At 42.3% G+C, this 18,687-nt stretch overlaps 1 protein-coding gene across 3 annotated transcripts in view; it reads right to left on the reverse strand.

The window, feature by feature from the left end:
• The window catches only part of MTHFD1 (methylenetetrahydrofolate dehydrogenase, cyclohydrolase and formyltetrahydrofolate synthetase 1), a 54,200-nt gene that overhangs the window by 34,940 nt on the left and 573 nt on the right, over positions 1 to 18,687 (reverse strand). For 2 of the 3 annotated variants that reach the window (XM_026486876.4, XM_057318584.1), the window contains exon 2: positions 5,353 to 5,437. In XM_026486876.4, the coding sequence (XP_026342661.3) occupies positions 5,353 to 5,437 (85 nt within the window). Of the gene's footprint in view, positions 1 to 5,352; positions 5,438 to 14,344; positions 14,364 to 18,687 lie in introns of those variants that run through there. The other variant, XM_044379714.3, reaches the window with a different exon arrangement.

Raw genomic sequence — 18,687 nt, forward strand, 5'->3', positions numbered from 1 at the left:
ACAACCGCAGAGAAAGAAGTGGGCCTTAGGAACAGAGTACTTCCAGTCCTTGTCACGTTGTTGCTGTCACTGGAAGCTCTCCTCAGGGTCACGGAACCTGCCATGGCTTAGCTTCAGCTGTCCTTTATACAGATAGGACTCAGTTTTGCTTGTGCTCATCTGAATTTCAAGAGTCAGAGGAATCCTTTGAGGGGAACTCGATTTTTGGGGGGGTTACCTGCACCTCCGTGCCTTGGTGGCTTCTTGCGGAGGAATCACTAGAATTTCGGGGCCTCTCATGTTTGTTCCTTGGTCATTTCCTATATGTGCTCCTTGCTGCTACCACCCAGCCCTCCTGGATTCAGTGATCACATCTGAGACACTCTGGGATTCTTAGATCTGAGTAGCAAAGTAAGTACTGAAGAACAAATACAACAGTATCGTTCTTCGCATTTTCATTAATATTTATAACTACAATGAGTTATTCAAACTTAACTCTGAGATTAAATGGTTTGACTGCTCATGGCCAGTCCTTCTTAAACCACAACTTCTCTGTTCTACCGTTTATCTTCCTACATCCCCCCAGGTAGCTGAAATGCAACTTGAAGTCACTTTCCCAGAAAAGGCATGTGGGCATTTTTCTGAGTCTATGTGTATCTGAAAATATTTTTCTGCTGTTTTTGCCCTTGACAGGATTCACTTGGCTGAATCTGGACGTCCTTCAGAGATGCTATCTTCGGCATCTAGCGTTAGAGAAGTCTCAAGTCTTTTGTTGTGGTTCTTTTATAGGTAACTGTTTTCCATCTGTATGTTTCCGAAAGAATTTTTCTGAAACTCCAAACCCAGGGGCACCTGGTGGCTCAGCTGGTGGAGTATGCAACTCTTGGTCTCGGGGTTGTAAATTTGAGCCCCACATCAGGTGTAGAGATTACTTAAAAGTAAAATCTTAAACAAACAAACCAACAAACCGTAAGTTCCAAAACTGCCACCAGTTTTAAAAAGAAAGTGTAATAGTTATAAGCATATATCAAAGTTTTATTATAAGCCTAATGCAAAGGAAAAGACCTCTTAAAAGCCAATCCAAAGATTCTCAGTATGGACATTTTATGTTTTTTAATTTTTAAAAAATTTTTAAAATTTATTTACTTGAGAGGAGAGAAGAGAGAGACAGACAGAGACAGAGAGACCACAGAGGAAGAAGGAGAAGCAGACTCCCCGCGGAGCAGGGAGGCCAATGCAGGGCTTGATCCCAGGACACTGAGATCATGACCGAAGCCAAAGGCAGACGCTTAACCGACTGAGCCACCCAGGCGCCCCAGTATGGACATTTTATAGGGGAAAATGATTATACAATCATTGATAGACTGGAGACTAGATGTAGAAAGAATGGTTGAGAACAGTCGATTCTTGACTGACAGCATAGTGAGTAGGTGGAAGACTGGTTTCTGAGAACAAATCTTAATCCTATCAGTTTATCAAGAAAATCACTGAAACATTTTATCAGTAATGCTAATTTCTTCCTTGAAAAAGGTGAATTACAATATTCTAAAAAGGTCCTATCCCTGAACAAGTTAGGGACTTTTTATTTTTTAGAGGGGGGGAGAGAGAATCTTAAGCAGGCTCCATGCTAGGGCAGAGCCCAATGTGGGGCTCAAATGACCCTGAGATTATGACCTGAACCAAAATCAAGAGCTGGATGCTTAACCAACCGAGCCACCCAGGCACCTCAGGACTTTTTTGTTTTTGTTTTTTCAACACCAAGAGTCTGCAAACTATTTCTGTACAGGGTCAGACAGCATATATTTTAGCTTTTGGGGTCCAAACACTCTGCCATACATTCTTCTGCTTCATTCTTACCCTTTCCAACCTGGGCAGCATTTGGATATGGGCCACAATTAACTTATCCCTGTTGGGTTTTTTTTTTTTAAGATTTTATTTTGAGAAAAAGAAAGCAAGCAAGCGTGAGCAGGGAGAGGGGCAAAGGGGGAGGGAGAGACCCTATACATACTGTCATTTGTTCTATAAAGGATGGGGTGGGTGTGGTTGGACGGATTATGACCAGTCCTGCATCTGTAGCTATCAAGACAGACTGGAGTGTCCTGGTTAGAAGCCTATAACCTGTAAGCAGGTGACTGCAGTGGCCTCAGAGGGTGGGAGCAGCAGAAACTGGAAGGAGGGAACAGATTCCAAGAGCTTATGAGAGGCACAATCAGTACCATGATATTCGCTAAGGAGACTTAAGGGACTGAGGGAGAGAAATCCTAAAGAGAAGAGCTTGGGTTTCTGGTCGAGTGTGTGCGAAGATGGCGTCAGTCACCAGGGGGGAAAAAACAAGAGGTCGGAGGCAGCGGGGATGGGATTACAACATAACGCGTAGGCCTTGCATCATGGGAAGATGCTGACTGTGGTGCCGAAGTGCAAGGTTAAACTGTTCCACCACGGTTTTATTGGCAAGGACACAGGGGGCAAACTGCAGAACAGTGCTTATGTAACGAAAACACCTGGAATCAATAAATTAAAATACAAATTTAGAAGTCAATCTTAAAAACAGGAAAAAAAAATTGCAGTATTGCTAAAATTGGAATTTTTTTGACTCCTTTCTGAAACCTTCTGAAAGGTTTACAGAAATAAAGTTCTTGCCTACCACATTTACTCTTTCTACAACAAACGATTCACAAGAATAAGCCAAGAAATAACTGGTCTCCCAAATGTACCAAGTGAACGCCCACAACATATACCTTTGATTCTCATTAATTTGCAAAAAAAAGGGGAAAAAAAAAAAAAACCAGCACAGCAGAGAACACACCAGGCAAAACCACAGGCCTTCTGTGCTTTTCTTCTCAGCTAAGGCCTCTTCGATAATGAACAGTAATGGGGGGAAATACTTCAGAACTATTCACTCTGAAATGTTTGATGAACACAGTACAGAAACTTAGCACACACAGAGAGAAATGTGAAGTGAGGAAGCAGGCATCTCTGAAGGGCACTTCAAAGGAAAGTTATCAGTCTCCTGCCATCCAAATCAACCCTTCAAATGTGCATCTGTCCATCTGTCCATACAACAAACATTTATTGAATGCCTCCTACTGGATGAATCAGGAGCTCAAGGAAGAAACCTTAGAGAGGGGCCTAGATCAGGAAGGATTCTCTCAGGCAGCTGGGAGAACTGGGTGAGCTCACTTAGGGAAAGAACAGGTGGAAAAGAGGCTTCATGACTGGGCCCTGGGGCATTCAGACAGTTTAGGTATCAAGAAAATGAGGAACAGTAACCAAAGGAGAGGAGGGAAGGAAGGGGAAATGAGAGATGTCCTAGAAACCAAGAGTCTAGAATTCAGAAGAAACCCAGGTTTAGAAGCTACTGATCTAGAGCTGATATTGAGAGCCAGGTTAAATCGCCAGATTTGGGGCAATGGTTCCCAAAGCGTGGTTCACACACTCTTGGGGGAACCCCAAGACCCTTGCAGAAGCTCTGCGAGTGCCAGACTACTTCATCATGATACTATGATGTCATCTGCCTTCTTCACTGTAGGACTGCCATCTGTACTGACGCTGCAAAGGTAATGGTGGGTAAGACAGCCGGTGACTCAGCACAAATCAAGGCCGTGGCACCAAACTATACTAGTCATGGCCACATACTCAGAAAAAACAGATGCCAATTTCACCGAGAAGTGCTCCTGATGGGGGTGCCCGGGTGGCTCAGCCGGTCCCACACGGGGCTCCCTGCTCAGCAAGGAGTCTGCTTCTCCCTCTCCCTCTGTGTGCGCGTGCTCTCTCTCTCTCTCTCTCTCTCTCAAATAAATAACTAAAATCTTAAAAAAGAAGTGCTCCTGGGGCGCCTGGGTGGCTCAGTTGTTAAGCGTCTGCCTTTGGCTCAGGGCATGATCCCGGCGTTCTGGGATCGAGCCCCACGTCAGGCTCTTCAGCTGGGAGCCTGCTTCTTCCTCTCCCACTCCCCCTGCTTGTGTTCCCTCTCTCGCTGGCTGTCTCTCTCTCTGTTGAATGAATAAATAAAATCTTTAAAAAAGAAGTGCTCTTGATGAAGCAGTAAAAATGATTCATTTTATTAAACCCGAGCCCTTGCATACATGTCTTTTTAATCCCGTGTTGAGAAATGGAAGCATTCGTAAAGCACTTCTGTCCCACACAGAGGTGGTTATCACCAGGAAAAACCTGTGCTTTTTGGCCCTGTAAGCAGAACTGCCGCGCTTTTAAATGGAATACTTTCTTTACTTGAAAAAACATCTGACAAACAATGATTATTCACGCTTGAATATTTGGCAAATATTTTCTCAAAATTGGACAAAGTGAGCCCACTACTTCAAGGAAAACAGCTAACAGTATTTGTTGCCAATGGTAAAATCTGAGCTTTCAAGTGAAAATCAGAATTTTTTTATCCAGTCCTGTGAGCCTGATAAACTTCTCAATAATTAAAGACTTTTTCTTTGTTGGCAATATTAACACTTGTGATTTTCTTTACACTGCATAATGAAATGCATGAACACTTGGAAGATCTGCATAATTCAGTGAACCATTATTTTCCAAATGAGAAATGAAGGACAAAACAAAGCAAGCATGGGTAAATAGCCATTCAAACTGCAACATAATACAATGGATTCTGATGTAACCAAGTATGAAAGTTCACAGATACAGTTTCAGATTCCACACTGCAGCTAACCTGTAAAAACTAGAGTCCCCTTGTAGTAACAAAGAAAAATATTCACCCTTATCTGGGAAGAGGACTAAAAAAAAAACCCCTTCCCTTTTACGACTATACATATATAGGAGATCAGATTTTCTTCATATATTTCACCTAAGCCCGCATGTAGCAAAAGGCTCAAGGCAGCAGCAGACGAGAATCCAGCTGTCTTCTAATAAGCCAGACAGTACAGCATTCTTTGCAAAAATGTAAAATAATGTCCCTCTTCTCACTGAATTTTGTTTTTTTTAAAGCTATTTTTTTCATAAGAATGTTACTTATGCTAACATAGAATAAACTTACTACTGGCATTTTTAAATGTATAAATACTTAAAAAGTTTTTTCAATTTCTAATACAGTAAATATCAATGGGTAAGCCCATATAAACAAAAGCTCTTTAAGGTCTTAAATTCCGAAAAGTATAAAGCGGTCCTAAGACCAAAGGTCAAGAGACACTCGAGTAGGGAAAAGGTGCCCACGGAGAACAGCCGAGGGCCAGGATACCCCCACGTCTACAAGCTGAGCTGAAAAGGGGCGGCCTGCAGAGAGAACCTGAAAGGAGGTTCTACAGAAAACAAAACAAAACAGAAAGAGAGATGTGAAGTGCTCGCTGTCTTAAAGTGCTACTGAGAGGTTTGGAAAGGAAGACATGAGTGGAAATAACACGATCACAATACCTGTAAAATTGCCAGGCCTGGTATAAACCCAGGAACTTGCTCCTTCAGCTGAGTGACTTGGTTCTGCAGCCTCTCCTTTATTTGCCTAGAGGAAAAGGAAAGGTTGGAATTAACATCGAATGTTTCAAGCACAAATAAGCCATGTGGATTATTACGTGTGTTTCTCTTTTAAATTCAAAACATCTTCACTGAATAGACATTATCTGATATGGTATGTACCATGAATTTCCCATCCATTCTCCACGACTCAAATAGACATGGATCTTTTCTAATTCCTAACCACATGGACTGCGCCATGAGGTATGAGAACAGTTAGTTTAAAACATTTTAGTTATCGGAGAAAGACAATTATCATATGATCTCACTGATATGTGGAATTTAAGAAACAAGGCAGAGGATCATAAGGGAAGAGAGTAAAAATGAAACAAGACAAAATCAGAGAGGGAGACAAACCATAAGAGACTCTTAATCACAGGAAACAAACTGAGGGCTGCTGGAGGGGAGGGGGGTGGAGGGATGGGGTAACTAAGTGATGGACATTGGGGAGGGTATGTGTTGTAACGAACCCTGGGTATTATATAAGGCTGGTGAATCACAGACCTGTACCCCTGAAACAAATAATACATTATATGTTAACTAATTGAATTTAAATTAAAAAAAAAGAAAAAAACATTTTAGTTGACGGCATTCAAGATCATACAGTGAACAAATGAAAACTTGAACCAACACTTCCGGAAGGCTGCTAATCCTCATCTTTTTCAACATTTTCTCTCTCCAGGTGCTATATGAAAAACTTTTGCAGGAAAGAACTACAGCTCATACCCACTCAACTTTCCCTGGTAAGATGATCACAGGGTATCCACATAAGGCTGAATGATAATCGATGAATCCCACTCCAAAGTCATTATGAATTTAGAAATTATATTCTAATTCACAGAAGAATTTTCCTTACAAAAGGATTAAATACGAGGTCAAAAGTATAACCTCTCATGAAACAACATGAAACTTCTCAACAATACGACAGGACATCAAGTACATTAAATTACATCCATAAGAAAATATTCAAAATAGTCCAACTTTGCCCAGTTATGATACAGTCATGAACTTGAACAGGTTCTGTCTCTGGTGAAGGACCATTATTGTCATCTGCCTTTCTTCATCTTAACCACCTCTGACATACAACTACATACGGACATTAGCAAACATCCCTTCCCTCTTTCTAGTGTAGTTACTCCCTGCTCCAGTTCTCCACACTTTACAAACCACTGACATAAATAGGCATAGGTGTCACAAGAAATAAGATTATCTGGATTAGCCTCATCAATGGTAAGAACGTTGAACGATACAAGAAGTCATCCTTAAGAGTTCGAAACTGTATTTCTAGCTAGTGACCTTATTTTTAAAAATCAATTGTATGAATTATCCTATACAATAATATAGTTCAAAAGAATGAATAGACTGTTGGACTTTCTTTTCCTGGGATTTGACCTGACAGAGGCCACAGCTCTGCTGTGACACAAGAGAAGAGGAAGTACTGGAGCCGCCACGTTTTCCACTGGCCTGCCACTGAAACACCCCAGCAGTTCCAGCCCTGGCTGCTTCCCCTGCATGACTGGATGGAGAGCGGGCTACTCCGGGCTGCTGAATTGGGAACAGACTAAGACACAGGTTCCTACTGGCTCTCCTTTAATAAACCCAAACAAAATTCACTGGGGGGAAAAACCATCTTTAGGCCCAATGTAAGACAATAGTAAGAAACAACAGCAATAACGGCTCGATACAAGTATCCCCTGCTTTTCAACAGTTCGGGTTTCTCCACTTCATTTTTCTGAAAGACCTACGTTAGTACCTGTTTTCACTAACCCAGAGGAATCCAGAGGATTTTCACTTTTATGAAAAAAGGCAAAAAACAAAAACAGCATTCAGTGTGTGTTTTGCAGCAAGCCCTTACAGAGGCACTGCCCAGCTCCCTTCCAGGGAGCTCAGCATCTCAGCATCGAGCCGCTGCAGCTCTGAACTCTGACTGTGAGCATCTGTGCTTTATCTTGATTTATTTTCTTCATCTAGTAGCACGATGTGTCCTAAGGTATCAGAAAAGCCTAAGCAAGGTTATTTTTTGGGTCTGGAAACACTCAAAACATTTTCCATATATATTAATGGTAACTGTTTCTTCGCCTTGTGCCACTTTGGCTTGTGAAAGTTTTCATAGCAACGCTTTCGAATCGTGGGGGAAACCTGTATCTGAGATTCTCAATAATGTTGGTAACCAAGGGAGGAGAGGCTTTCCTCTTCCCAAAGATGTAGAAATGGGCTCTGAGCAGTCCTGCGGCTTTCTGAGAGCCAACCGGCTGAAAAACCAGCAAGTGCAAAGGCCCTGAGTGGGTAAATGAGGTCCAAGAAGAAGCAGTAACCAGATCAGGTAGACTGAGGTAGCCTCTTTTATTGTGTATGTCATGGGAAGCCATGAGAAGACTTGAAACAGGGCTGACGGAATAGGACTTAACATTTCTAAAGGATTACTCCAGGCAGCTGAATTGGGAACCCACTATAGGGAGAAAGGTGAGAATCAGGGGCACAAGCAAGAAGTTACCCAAACTGCAAAAATCCAGGCCAGAGGTGATGGTGTCTTAGACTACTCTATCTATGGTATGCTGGCAAGAAGTGGTTGGATTCCAGATATACGAACATGAAACAGAGAAAATGCCAGGGCTACAGATGACTCTGAGGTTTGGGGGTTTGTAAAATAGAGTTGGAAGCACTGACGACCACAAATATTTTAAGGCATAGAGCAGATTTCATACTGATACTGTGAATTTATTTACCAAATCTTATAAGGGTTCTAGAATAATGGCCACCTGAGAGCTGAAGAAAGGATTCTAGGGACAACTAAAAATAATACTTTTGCCCAGCAGGTAGCAAGCTATGAGATCCCCGTACTACAAGGTGGTACAGGTGGGAAATATTTCAGCCCAGTAGCTTAAGAGCAAAGAACAAAATGTTCTGTATTTTCTTTTTTTTTTTTTTTTTGTTTTGTTTCTTTATTCATTTGAGAGAGTGTGTGTGAGAGCAGGGGGAGGGGGAAAGGGAGAATCTCAAGCTGACTCCCTGAGTGGGGCCCAATCCCACGACCCTGAGATCATGACCTGAGCCAAAACCAAGAGTCGGATGCTTAACCGTCTGAGCCACCCAGGTGTCCCAAAATGTTCTGTGTTTTCTACGCTGTAATTTAAGTGGGTCTGAGTATGCAAATTTTTTTCTAAAAAAGATCATAGACTGAGATCAGTTACACTGACTCCCTTAAACTTTTTCTAAGAAGCAGGATTGTTTTTGAAGTTGCACTAAGCAAGGATATTCTTCCAACTAGAAAGATTTGTTTAAAAGCCAACATTTAGGCCTCTCTATGAGATGTGATCAGAATAGCAATGAGACATTTAAAAATGCACATAAACCACCATCAGCAAGAATTAGCTCAGAACACTAAAGTAATAGGCAGAAAGTTTTCTGCTCTAGTAAGGAAAAAAAAAATCAAGACAGTTGAATTAGGTCTCCATGGTCCTCAAAACTTCTTCCCTGCCTTAGTTTTCTGGGCTGGCCACTAACTGAAGAACTCTGAAATGAAAAGTGTAATAACAAAAGCCAAGTGTCAAGCATGCCTGAAGCTAAGAAACTGTAAAAGACATATCTGGAGAGAAAAGTTAACACTCCCTTATCTACCTTTATTTTAGGGTCAGAGAGCTGTGATGAGTTAAATGGCACGAAACTCTTAAGTTTTTATAGCTCCTTATTTCCAGAAAGCTAAAATGCTAGCATAATTTCTAAATCACTGAAACCTCCTAGATCAATAGAAACTTCCTTGAGTTGCAGATGCCTTGATTTCTAGCCATGGCCCATGAGTCACACTATCCTGGAAAAGATTCTGGGGCAAAGTGAGGCAGAAATAGGCACTTGGAGAGATGCCCTTGATCCCTGAATAGCAGACCTCTGAATGCCAGAGTTTCACCATCCTGCCTCAACGTTCTCTAAAACCCCAGGGAAGACATACCTCCATCTCAACGCAGGAGAAATCAGTACTAGAGTACCAGTGAATGTGGTGAGACAAAGCAGCAGTAAACCATTGCAGTCTCTGGTCCTGTTAGACCGATACTAGTAAAATAATCACAGCCAATTAGATACAAACAGACACAGATGCAGTTTTAACTAAGTCGCTACTGGCATCTAGTGGGTAGAGGGGAGGGACGCAACTCAATTCCCTACAACGCACAGTACAGCAAACAATGATCGAGCCCAAAGGTTAATGGGACCCAAGGCTGAGAAGCACTGCTATTGGCCAATAAAATGCAATGTTTGGGGTTATCTTTTTTTTTCCCCTAAGGGGCAAAAGTCAAGGTAGAAATCATTTATATTAACCTGTCAAAATGTGCTTGAATTTCTACAAAGAGTCATGTGCATTACTACTGGTTTTCTCCGAGTCAACTTCTGCAACATACAGTTGTAAAAGAGCCTAATCAATAAAAGTCAAAGGTGCACTTCCCTATAGAATCACATTACGCCCAAGGAGTCCTAATACCCGTAAATAGTCACCCAGATCTCTTTTGCCCAAAGTCTTGTACAATTATTCCTGGAAAAGTCCACTACAAATTACAACTCGTTCTTTAACATGATGGCTCATTTTCAAATTTTGGACATTTTCTGACTGAGAAAAAAAGCATTGCTAAAATGTAACCAAACAGAGACATTTCCACAGAAGCCATAGGTAGAAAAAGGAGGCAGTAAAGGGTGTTTAACCACCTAAGAAATCTACATGATGAAAATAAAGCTGCCTCAGTTAACAAACACTGAAATACAGCGCAAGCTTAGGAGTTATTCTCAAATGATTCTCAAAGGTACACAGAGTAAGTGTGGAAAAGGAAAAGGGAGAAAAAGGAAGAGACATTCATCTTTAGTATGTAGGTCTTTTCTAAAGGACACAAATTTCTTTTGCTTCTCCCAAGGAGTAGATTATTGTTGTAAAATTTTAACAGTGTGATACAGCACAAATGTTTTATTTTCATGTTGTTCATTTGTTGTTTTATTTCGTTTGTCCATAACAACTTTTATACTGCTAAAAAATACTTCAAATTAAAAAAAACAACATGTAGCGCCTTGTAAAAACCACTGCGATTGTGAGGCCACCTAGTGTTCCAAGAAATACATATATTTCAAATTCCTAGTTAAGTCAAATTAAAAGACTAAATTACCTTCTTTAAAAAACTGACTGTTTTCACTGATACGTGATATAATAGTAATGGCTACATTATATCAGTATACAGAACAGTCAACTAATATCAGTACTTTCCTTCATTGTGTTGAAGAATAAAATATTTTAAATAAGCATTATTATAATTAATGCAAATATATACTAAATTTGACAGTACCTCAAATATATATTTGAACACTTAATGTGAATCTATTTTATGCTCCAATAAATATTTATAATATAAATTCTTGCACCCAACTCTCTCAAACTCTCTCAAAGACCTATGGAAGGTAAATTGCCTGATATTCATGACATGAAAATGGCTAAATGGTATAAAATTCTAATGAATCTTCTAATTCCCAGTGAGTGTACAAGTCATCCATATACACAATCGTAAAATAACTACTTACCTTAAGTTTCTAGATCAGGGTTTATCAGTCTCAGCACTACTGACATTTGGGCCAGATATTCTTTGTGGGGGGGCTCTTCTGTGCACTGTAGGGTGCTTAGTAGAAGCAGCCCTGGCTTCTACCTCGTGATGCCACTAGCGCACAGCCACTCCCCATACGACAACCAAATATGCCTCCAGACACATCCAAATGTGCCCTGGGATGGAGAAAAAGGGCAAAACTGGCCCCATTTGAGAACCACTGATCTAGAAGGAACAAAGGACCTGGGAAACTAGGTTGAACTAGTCAAGAAAGGCTTCATAAAAGGTAGCAATTAAAAGTGGATTAAAAGTTCATTAGAGAGAGAGAAAAAAAGTGCATTAGAGAAAGGTCACAAAGAAAAAAGCTGTGTCAGAGTTCAGGTGAACACAAGCAGGTGTGGTAGGATTCCTGAACAATGCGGTCCCACCTCCCTCCCCCCTCACATGGGTGAGGGGGCAGCTTCTACTCTGATCTCACAAATTGGTGACATTAAGAATAGGGAGTACAGCATTGCTAAGCTTTCCATCTTCTTTCGAAAAGTCAGGCATCCAGATTTGGGGGTATAATTATACACATAAATGTATTGGGAAGTAACCCAATTTTTAAAAATAACTCTGTAAGCCCAACAAAACATATAACTATATCCGACCTCTAGGCCACCATTTTGTAAGCATTATTTGGTGGCAACAGTTGTGAGACATCACGGGATGGCCCCAAGTATGAGGATCTGTAAGTGAGAGCCCAATACCCAGAATTAGTCTATTAACCACAGTCTGGCCATTAGAGCTGATGATGGCCCCGAGTCCCAAGCAGGCCTCTGGATTGTCATCCAAGGGGAATGTGGAAAGAAGGTGGCAGATGGGGTGGAGGGGAAGAGGAGGCTCAGAGCGCTTATCTGAGAAAAGCCTCACAAAGACCTGAGCTTCCCGCTTTTAGAGACGGCTAAAGGAAAATCTTGTGTAAAAAGGGCTTAGGTTGAAAAGGCTGCTTACTAAATAAACAGGGACCAGTACTTGGGCACCAAAAGGAAAGATGGTTTATCATGTTAAGTCAACAAAGATAAATTTCTTACAGGCTCTGGCAAAACCTTTTACAGAAATACTCCCTATTTCTTGGTACTCCTCAAGCACCAGCAACTCGAAGCCGTGCCTCTCCTGCCCAGGCTCCAGGAAGAGCTTTTCATCAAGGGGGAAAAGAAAAGCCTAGCTAACACAGCAAGGTTTGATGCATCTCCAACCTTGAAAATGACTCTCTGAAGAGAAGCAGTTTGGAAGCCTTCCAAACAGATTAATTCATTCATCTCCTAACAGGAAGAGCCAAATCCAGTGGATACAAGCTTGCAGTTCCTTTTAGCAAGCAAGTGACAAGCCCTTGGCAAGGCAGGGGAATACACTGTGCAGTCCCTGCCACCAGCCTGTCACTCCTGGTCAAGTCACTCCTTCTGGCCGGAGTTTCAGAAATTGCAAAATGGAGGGCGAGGTGGCCTGGGTGGCTGAGGAATCCTGCCTGTGGCACCGTTAGCCACTCACTCCTTCAAGCTCACGGATTTATAGACGGTACCAGGACACACCTGATGGGAAAGTAGCAGGGGGAGCAAACTGCACGGTGCAGGGGTGCTCAGGGGCTTTCTGCACTACGGATCGGATGTCAGAGAACACTGTGGCAAACACAGCACACAGGCTTGTTCCGAAAGCCTGACATTACACACCCTTCCAATCCTCTCCACAACCCCAGGATATAAACATAGCTACCACCACCCCCAGAGTGTAGAAGAGGAAAGTGAGGCTGACAGACTTGCCCTGGCCACACAAGGCCTTAATCTCTACCCTGCCCAGGCCCTACCAGGGGCAGTGGAAGGAGAGGGAGCCTTTTCCCTCTGCTCCAGGCACCCTCCTCTGTGTTAGGCCGGGCTGACGATCCTTCTTCCAGAGGATTCTTCCTGCAGATGGAGATACAAAGGGGACACACCCCTACTCAAAGCCTCACTGTCCAAATCCCAAGCTGCCTGAGCCAACCCTTCCTGAAGGATGAGGACACTTATTCTTGGACCACGTCCTCAGTCAGGACTTTTGCTGGTGGCATGGTCACGGTAGTTAGCTGCCAGCTCCAGACTTTGCCAAGGATAACTAGACTCCATAGCCTGGCTGCAGGGACTATTTACAACTTCCCAGAAGGCCCCACCTGCTCCCCTGCAAGGCTCCCAGAGTCAAACCAGCTTGGCCATTCAAGGCTCCAGAAAACCTGTGAAAGGCCTGCACTTTGGATCTCACTATAGGCAATTTTTTTTAAGCACGAAAAGATCTATGGGTATTTTATCTACAGGACAAAATAAAAAGCTTATCAACATTTAGTAGCCCTTCCCTGTGATGAGCAAATCCTGTTTCCAGAAAAAGTTCTTCTGGCCCTGGAGCTAAATGTATAGCCACGGTTCCATTTTTATCTTTGACCACAAGATAAATTCTAACTTTCAGGTTCTAGGTTATAAGCCAGCTGCCAAAAATACAGCCTGAATAAACACAAACACGACTTGTTTATTCAACAGGTACTTCCTAAGCACCAATTCATTAAAACTCACTATGTGCCAGGGAACTGCTCTAAATGCTTTACAAGTATGACTCATTTAATTTCAACAACCTTATGAATTAGGTGCCATTACTACTCCAACATACGGATGAAGAAACTAAGGCACAAAGAGGTAAGCTAAGTTACCCAGGGATCCACAGAAGGGGCACTGCTGTATCTAGCTCTGGGGACATGGCCCACAGGGAGCTTACAGACTTACCTAACCTGCTCTGCTCAACCTACAAGAACTAAAACCACCTTTTCTCACTGGCCGGACAAGCAGCAAATCCCTACCTCTTCACAACCAGTCTTTCCAAAAAGAACACTTGACCAAGAAAAATGCCACCAACGGAGGGAGTGGGCTCCAGTATAGCAAACAAAGAGAAGGGAAGGGCAAACAAATTACGCAAGATTCAGTAGGCTCAACTTTGAAAAGAACACATAGGTAAGAATCATAATTTCTAGCCTAAAAACCAATTCAGGGTGGTTCTTCCACCTAATTTCCACTCCTGTGAATAATCTCTCTCTTTTTAAAGACTTTATTTATTTGACAGAGAGAGAGACAGACAGAGCATGAATGCACGCACAAGCACAAGCAGGGGGAGCGGCAGAGGGAGAAGCAGGCTCCCCACCGAGCAGGGAGCGTGACATGGGGCTGGATCCCAGGACCCCAGGATCATGACCTGAGCCAAAGGCAGACACCCAACTGACTGAGCCACTCAGGCACACCCCCCCCCACTTTGAATAATCTCTTAAAGCACACCTCCATCAAGCCAGGGTGGACTTTCACCACCAATGACAGTGTCCTTCACCCAGCAGCTCTGCTCAGTCTGGTTCTCTGGGGCCATCACTGTTGATCCCGAGGCAGTCATTTAATAATCAGTGAGGTCAAAGGTCCACAGCACAGGCTGTGTTTTTGGTCAGGAACTCCCTTCCCCATAACTGGGAGGCCCACAGCTCCACCACTTTCAAATATTTGCCCCAAAGTCACCCTTACGGTAAGTATGAGCTTAATTCCCATATTTAAAATTACAGTCCCCCCATGCTTCAGAAATCTCTGTTCCTCTTCCTTGCTCTGGTTTTTCCTTTGGCACTTCTCACTACTTCATATTTTTGTACCTATTTTATTGTCTCTGTCTACCCAAGAGGGTGCAAACTCCACAAACAGGGATTTGGGCTATTTTGGGCTATCGGGTTACCATAGTCTCTACGCTCTGAAGAGTGCTTGCATACAGGAGGCATATGGATATTTGTTGAAAAGTGAATAAATATCCAAAAATGACACACACTTGCCTCTAACGCTCAGATCTCTCCCAACTGTCAAACTCACGGTGCGGTCTTGGAACTCCCCTTAAGGGAGAAATGGGGGTTTTCCTTCCAAAGGGAGATAATTGGGCAACTAGATTTCCCACAGGGTAGAACAGGCAGAGATGGAATCTGGAATGATGAACTCTGTCTAGTCCTGTCTCCGAGGAAAGTATAAAGGAAGAATAATAAAAGTAGACCAAAGTCAAGCACGGTCTTTCTCAGCAGAGTGGGAAGCATGGCAGTGAAAGGAAGACTGCTGCAAAGAAAAAGATTAGTTTACGAAATCCCTTTTAGCAAAGTAGTTAAGTGCCTGATAGAGTGAAAAACACCATGTACTGGGCGAAGAAGATGACTTGGTCCCAGCTGAACCTCTGCATTAACCAGCCTAGTGACCTTTGGCCAAATCACACCACTTTCAGCTGCAGGATGGGACGGATTGAGTGGACTGGGTTTTGGAGACATTCTGACTGTGGAACTCTATGACCTGTCCCACTCTTTCTCCCTCCAAGTAAGAGATTTTACAGTTCAAACACTGTATCAGGGTAAAGACTGCCCAGGGCCCTTGAAGGTTTGCAAATTTATCCCTAGAGAGAACCGATAGTTGCTGGCAACGAAGAAAGTTGACCTGCAAACTTGGAGGATAGGGGACCCCTTCCCTACAGGGTCCCTGGTTGCCATGTAAGTTCACTTACCTTTCCTCTCAAGAGTGTCCCTAAACCTAGTAAAAGAGGACAGGTGGGGACACCTTGCCCAGAGGCTGCACATAGTGTCCAACCCACTCATGCTGTAAGAAGTACTTTCTTGTTCGGATCCCCCCAGAGCCATAGCCCAAGAGTCGGAAGCCTGTTGCAGCCTCAGCACAAGTTGCTGGGGGACTGCATGAACCCATGACCCAAGAAGGCTGAACACCTTCCAAAGCTCCCTCTCTCTGAGGAACTGTGATCAGTACCAGCTCTTGGAGTCGAGCTCTCCATGAAGGTCAAGGTGCTAAAGTATGGCAGTCTCTGAGCCATTTTATTAACACATGAAAGAAAGATCTATAAGTACAAAGAGACCTTAGTCTAAAATTGTTAGTAGGAACTAACTAATCGCTTCACCACAGGGCAATGTAAAAAGTGAGCCAAGTCAACTCTGAACGGGCTGGGTAGAGGAACCTTCCAGTACCTGGAAGTCTTTTCCAGAAAATGTTTTCAATCCTTATAACCAAATCACTGCCATACTTCAATGATGAGAACTAGATTTACACCTAAGGTTTTAAATACGTGGTTCTCAACTTTCAGGATGCATTAGAATCATAGAAATGAGCTTTTAAAATATTTAGAGAATATTTGAATCCAGTGGCTTATTGTTAGCAATTCCAATTAAATCAGTCTGGTGTGGGCACCCAAGCATTGGTATTTTTCACAAGTACCCTATGAGACTACATAGGCAAAACTATCTTGGAAAAGACAGGCAATTTCTACTAAAACCAATTAGACATATTTATCCTACTACTCTACAATTCTACTATTAGATATGCAACCAACAGAAATGTGTGTATGTTCCACCAAAAGACATGTAAAAGAAGGCTCATGGACACCTGGGTGGCTTAGCTGATTAAACATCTGACCGGCTCAGGTCATGATCTTGGGGTCCTGGGATCAAGCCCCAGGGTAGACTCCCAGCACAGTGGGGAGTCTGCTACTCCCTCTCCCTCTGCCTTCCCCCTGCTCATGCTCTCTCTCATATAAATAAAATCTAAAAAAAAAAAAAAAAAAAAAAGAATGCTCATAGTAGTTACAACTCATACCACCATAAACTAGAAACTAAATGTCCACATGAGTAAATAGTAGCAAATTCATATAGGATACAATACAGCAAAGAGAGTAAATGAACTACATGCAATATGAAATAATCTCAGAAACACAATGTTAATTGAAAGAAGCCAGACACAGAAGTCTTTATACTGTACAATGCCATTCATATAAAGTTCAAAGACAAGCACCATTAATCTACAGTGTTAGAAGTCAGGAAAATGATTACCTTTGTGGGGGATGGTAACTGGAGGGTATAGGAGGGAGGACTTCTGGGGGTGCCAATGCCACTTCTTGATCTGGGTGCTACTCAGGTAAGTTCAGTGGCAAAAAATTCACTGAGCTGTATACTTGCGATAGGCACACTCATTTATGTATTCTTATTTAATTTAAATAAAAAGAAATAAAAACAAAAAGCTCCCTAAGTGACTTTAATGTGAGTTACTGTTGAGAATCACTGACATTGATCTCAAGGCAGCTATCACTGTCAAAAAGATAATGAATCAATCATCTATGTATACATGAACTAATTTCTTTTTTTTTTTAAGATTTTATTTATTTATTTGACAGAGATAGAGACAGCCAGCGAGAGAGGGAACACAAGCAGGGGGAGTGGGAGAGGAAGAAGCAGGCTCACAGCGGAGGAGCCCGATGTGGGGCTCGATCCCAGAACGCCGGGATCACGCCCTGAGCCGAAGGCAGACGCTTAACTGCTGTGCCACCCAGGCGCCCCTACATGAACTAATTTCTAATCATTAACACAGCTACCATGTATTGAACACTTATTATGTGCCAGGAACAATTCTAAATGCTCTTCAGCTAAAAATTCGTTCAATTCTCCTAACAACTCAATGGCTTAGATATTATTTTTATTTTACATCTGAGGAAGTTCTGGTATACACAGGTTAACTAAATTGCTTAAAGCCACACAACTACTAAGGAGTGAAAGGTTTCTAGGTGTTTGGGATATAGACATAAACAAGACAATGCATGTATTGGCCTTTATAGAGCAAACATATTTAACTTCTCTCCACTCAACAAAAACGTTATTAAGTACCTATTCTCAGTGGCCTGCCAGGAAGCAAGCCTAAATTATCTCTTCAAACAGCCTTTTAAAAAGGAAGACTATCAGAAAAAGCCACTGGTAAAGGCAGTATGTTTGACTATAAGTGAACAAAAAGCAAAGTCAAGCCGAAACAATGCAGTTGAGCACAGCATAAGTTGAAAAGCACTCAGATGTAAGTTTTGTGATTTCTAGTCTAAATGTCTGGAGTTCCTCTTTAACAATGTGAAAGATTCATTACCATTTACTGTACATCTCACATTCTTTGTCCACCATGTTTACCTTCCAGGAAAAATCATTTTGCCCCAGGGTGGGTTTCACCAACAAGGACTCCCTAACACACTTAAAAACCTTTACTCACAGAGTTGGAAAGTTCGCAGAGGACAATGACTATTGCCAAATACAGCAATTAGTAAATAACTGGTGAGGTCAAAGGTCCGAAGATCAACTGGCAGGAGAGTCACACAAGATATATCTTTCCCTCTTCTACTCTGGTATTTCTCCATTCCTCACCTCCCAGACAAAAAGCAGCAGGGTGTACTTCCTGGGAGTAAGTTTGGCAATCATATCCACTAGTTAGGCATTTAGATTTCCCGTAGAGGAAGAACAAGCAGAGGTCAAATGCAATAGGGAATAGTCGCAGGACTCAAAAGCCAAACTTGAAAGTAACTCCAGGGCCTGGAGGGAGACAAGGTTTTTAGAAGAGCATGAAACTGAAGGAAAAGGAAGTTTTTACTAGGTTCCACTTAGCAAATGATGACTCAGGTGTAGTGGAAAAAACCAAGGCTGGAAGGAGTCACTCCATCGCTAATCAGCCTTATGACCTTGTCAAGTTTTTTCACTTCATTAATCTGTCTCCTCACCTCTGAATTACAGGGTGAGGGGGTAAATTGCATTAATGAATTCTGACTATTGCGCTTCGGACAGTCCCAGCCACACTCT

This window comes from Ursus arctos, unplaced genomic scaffold (genome assembly GCF_023065955.2).
Source record: "Ursus arctos isolate Adak ecotype North America unplaced genomic scaffold, UrsArc2.0 scaffold_25, whole genome shotgun sequence".
NCBI lineage: Eukaryota > Metazoa > Chordata > Mammalia > Carnivora > Ursidae > Ursus > Ursus arctos.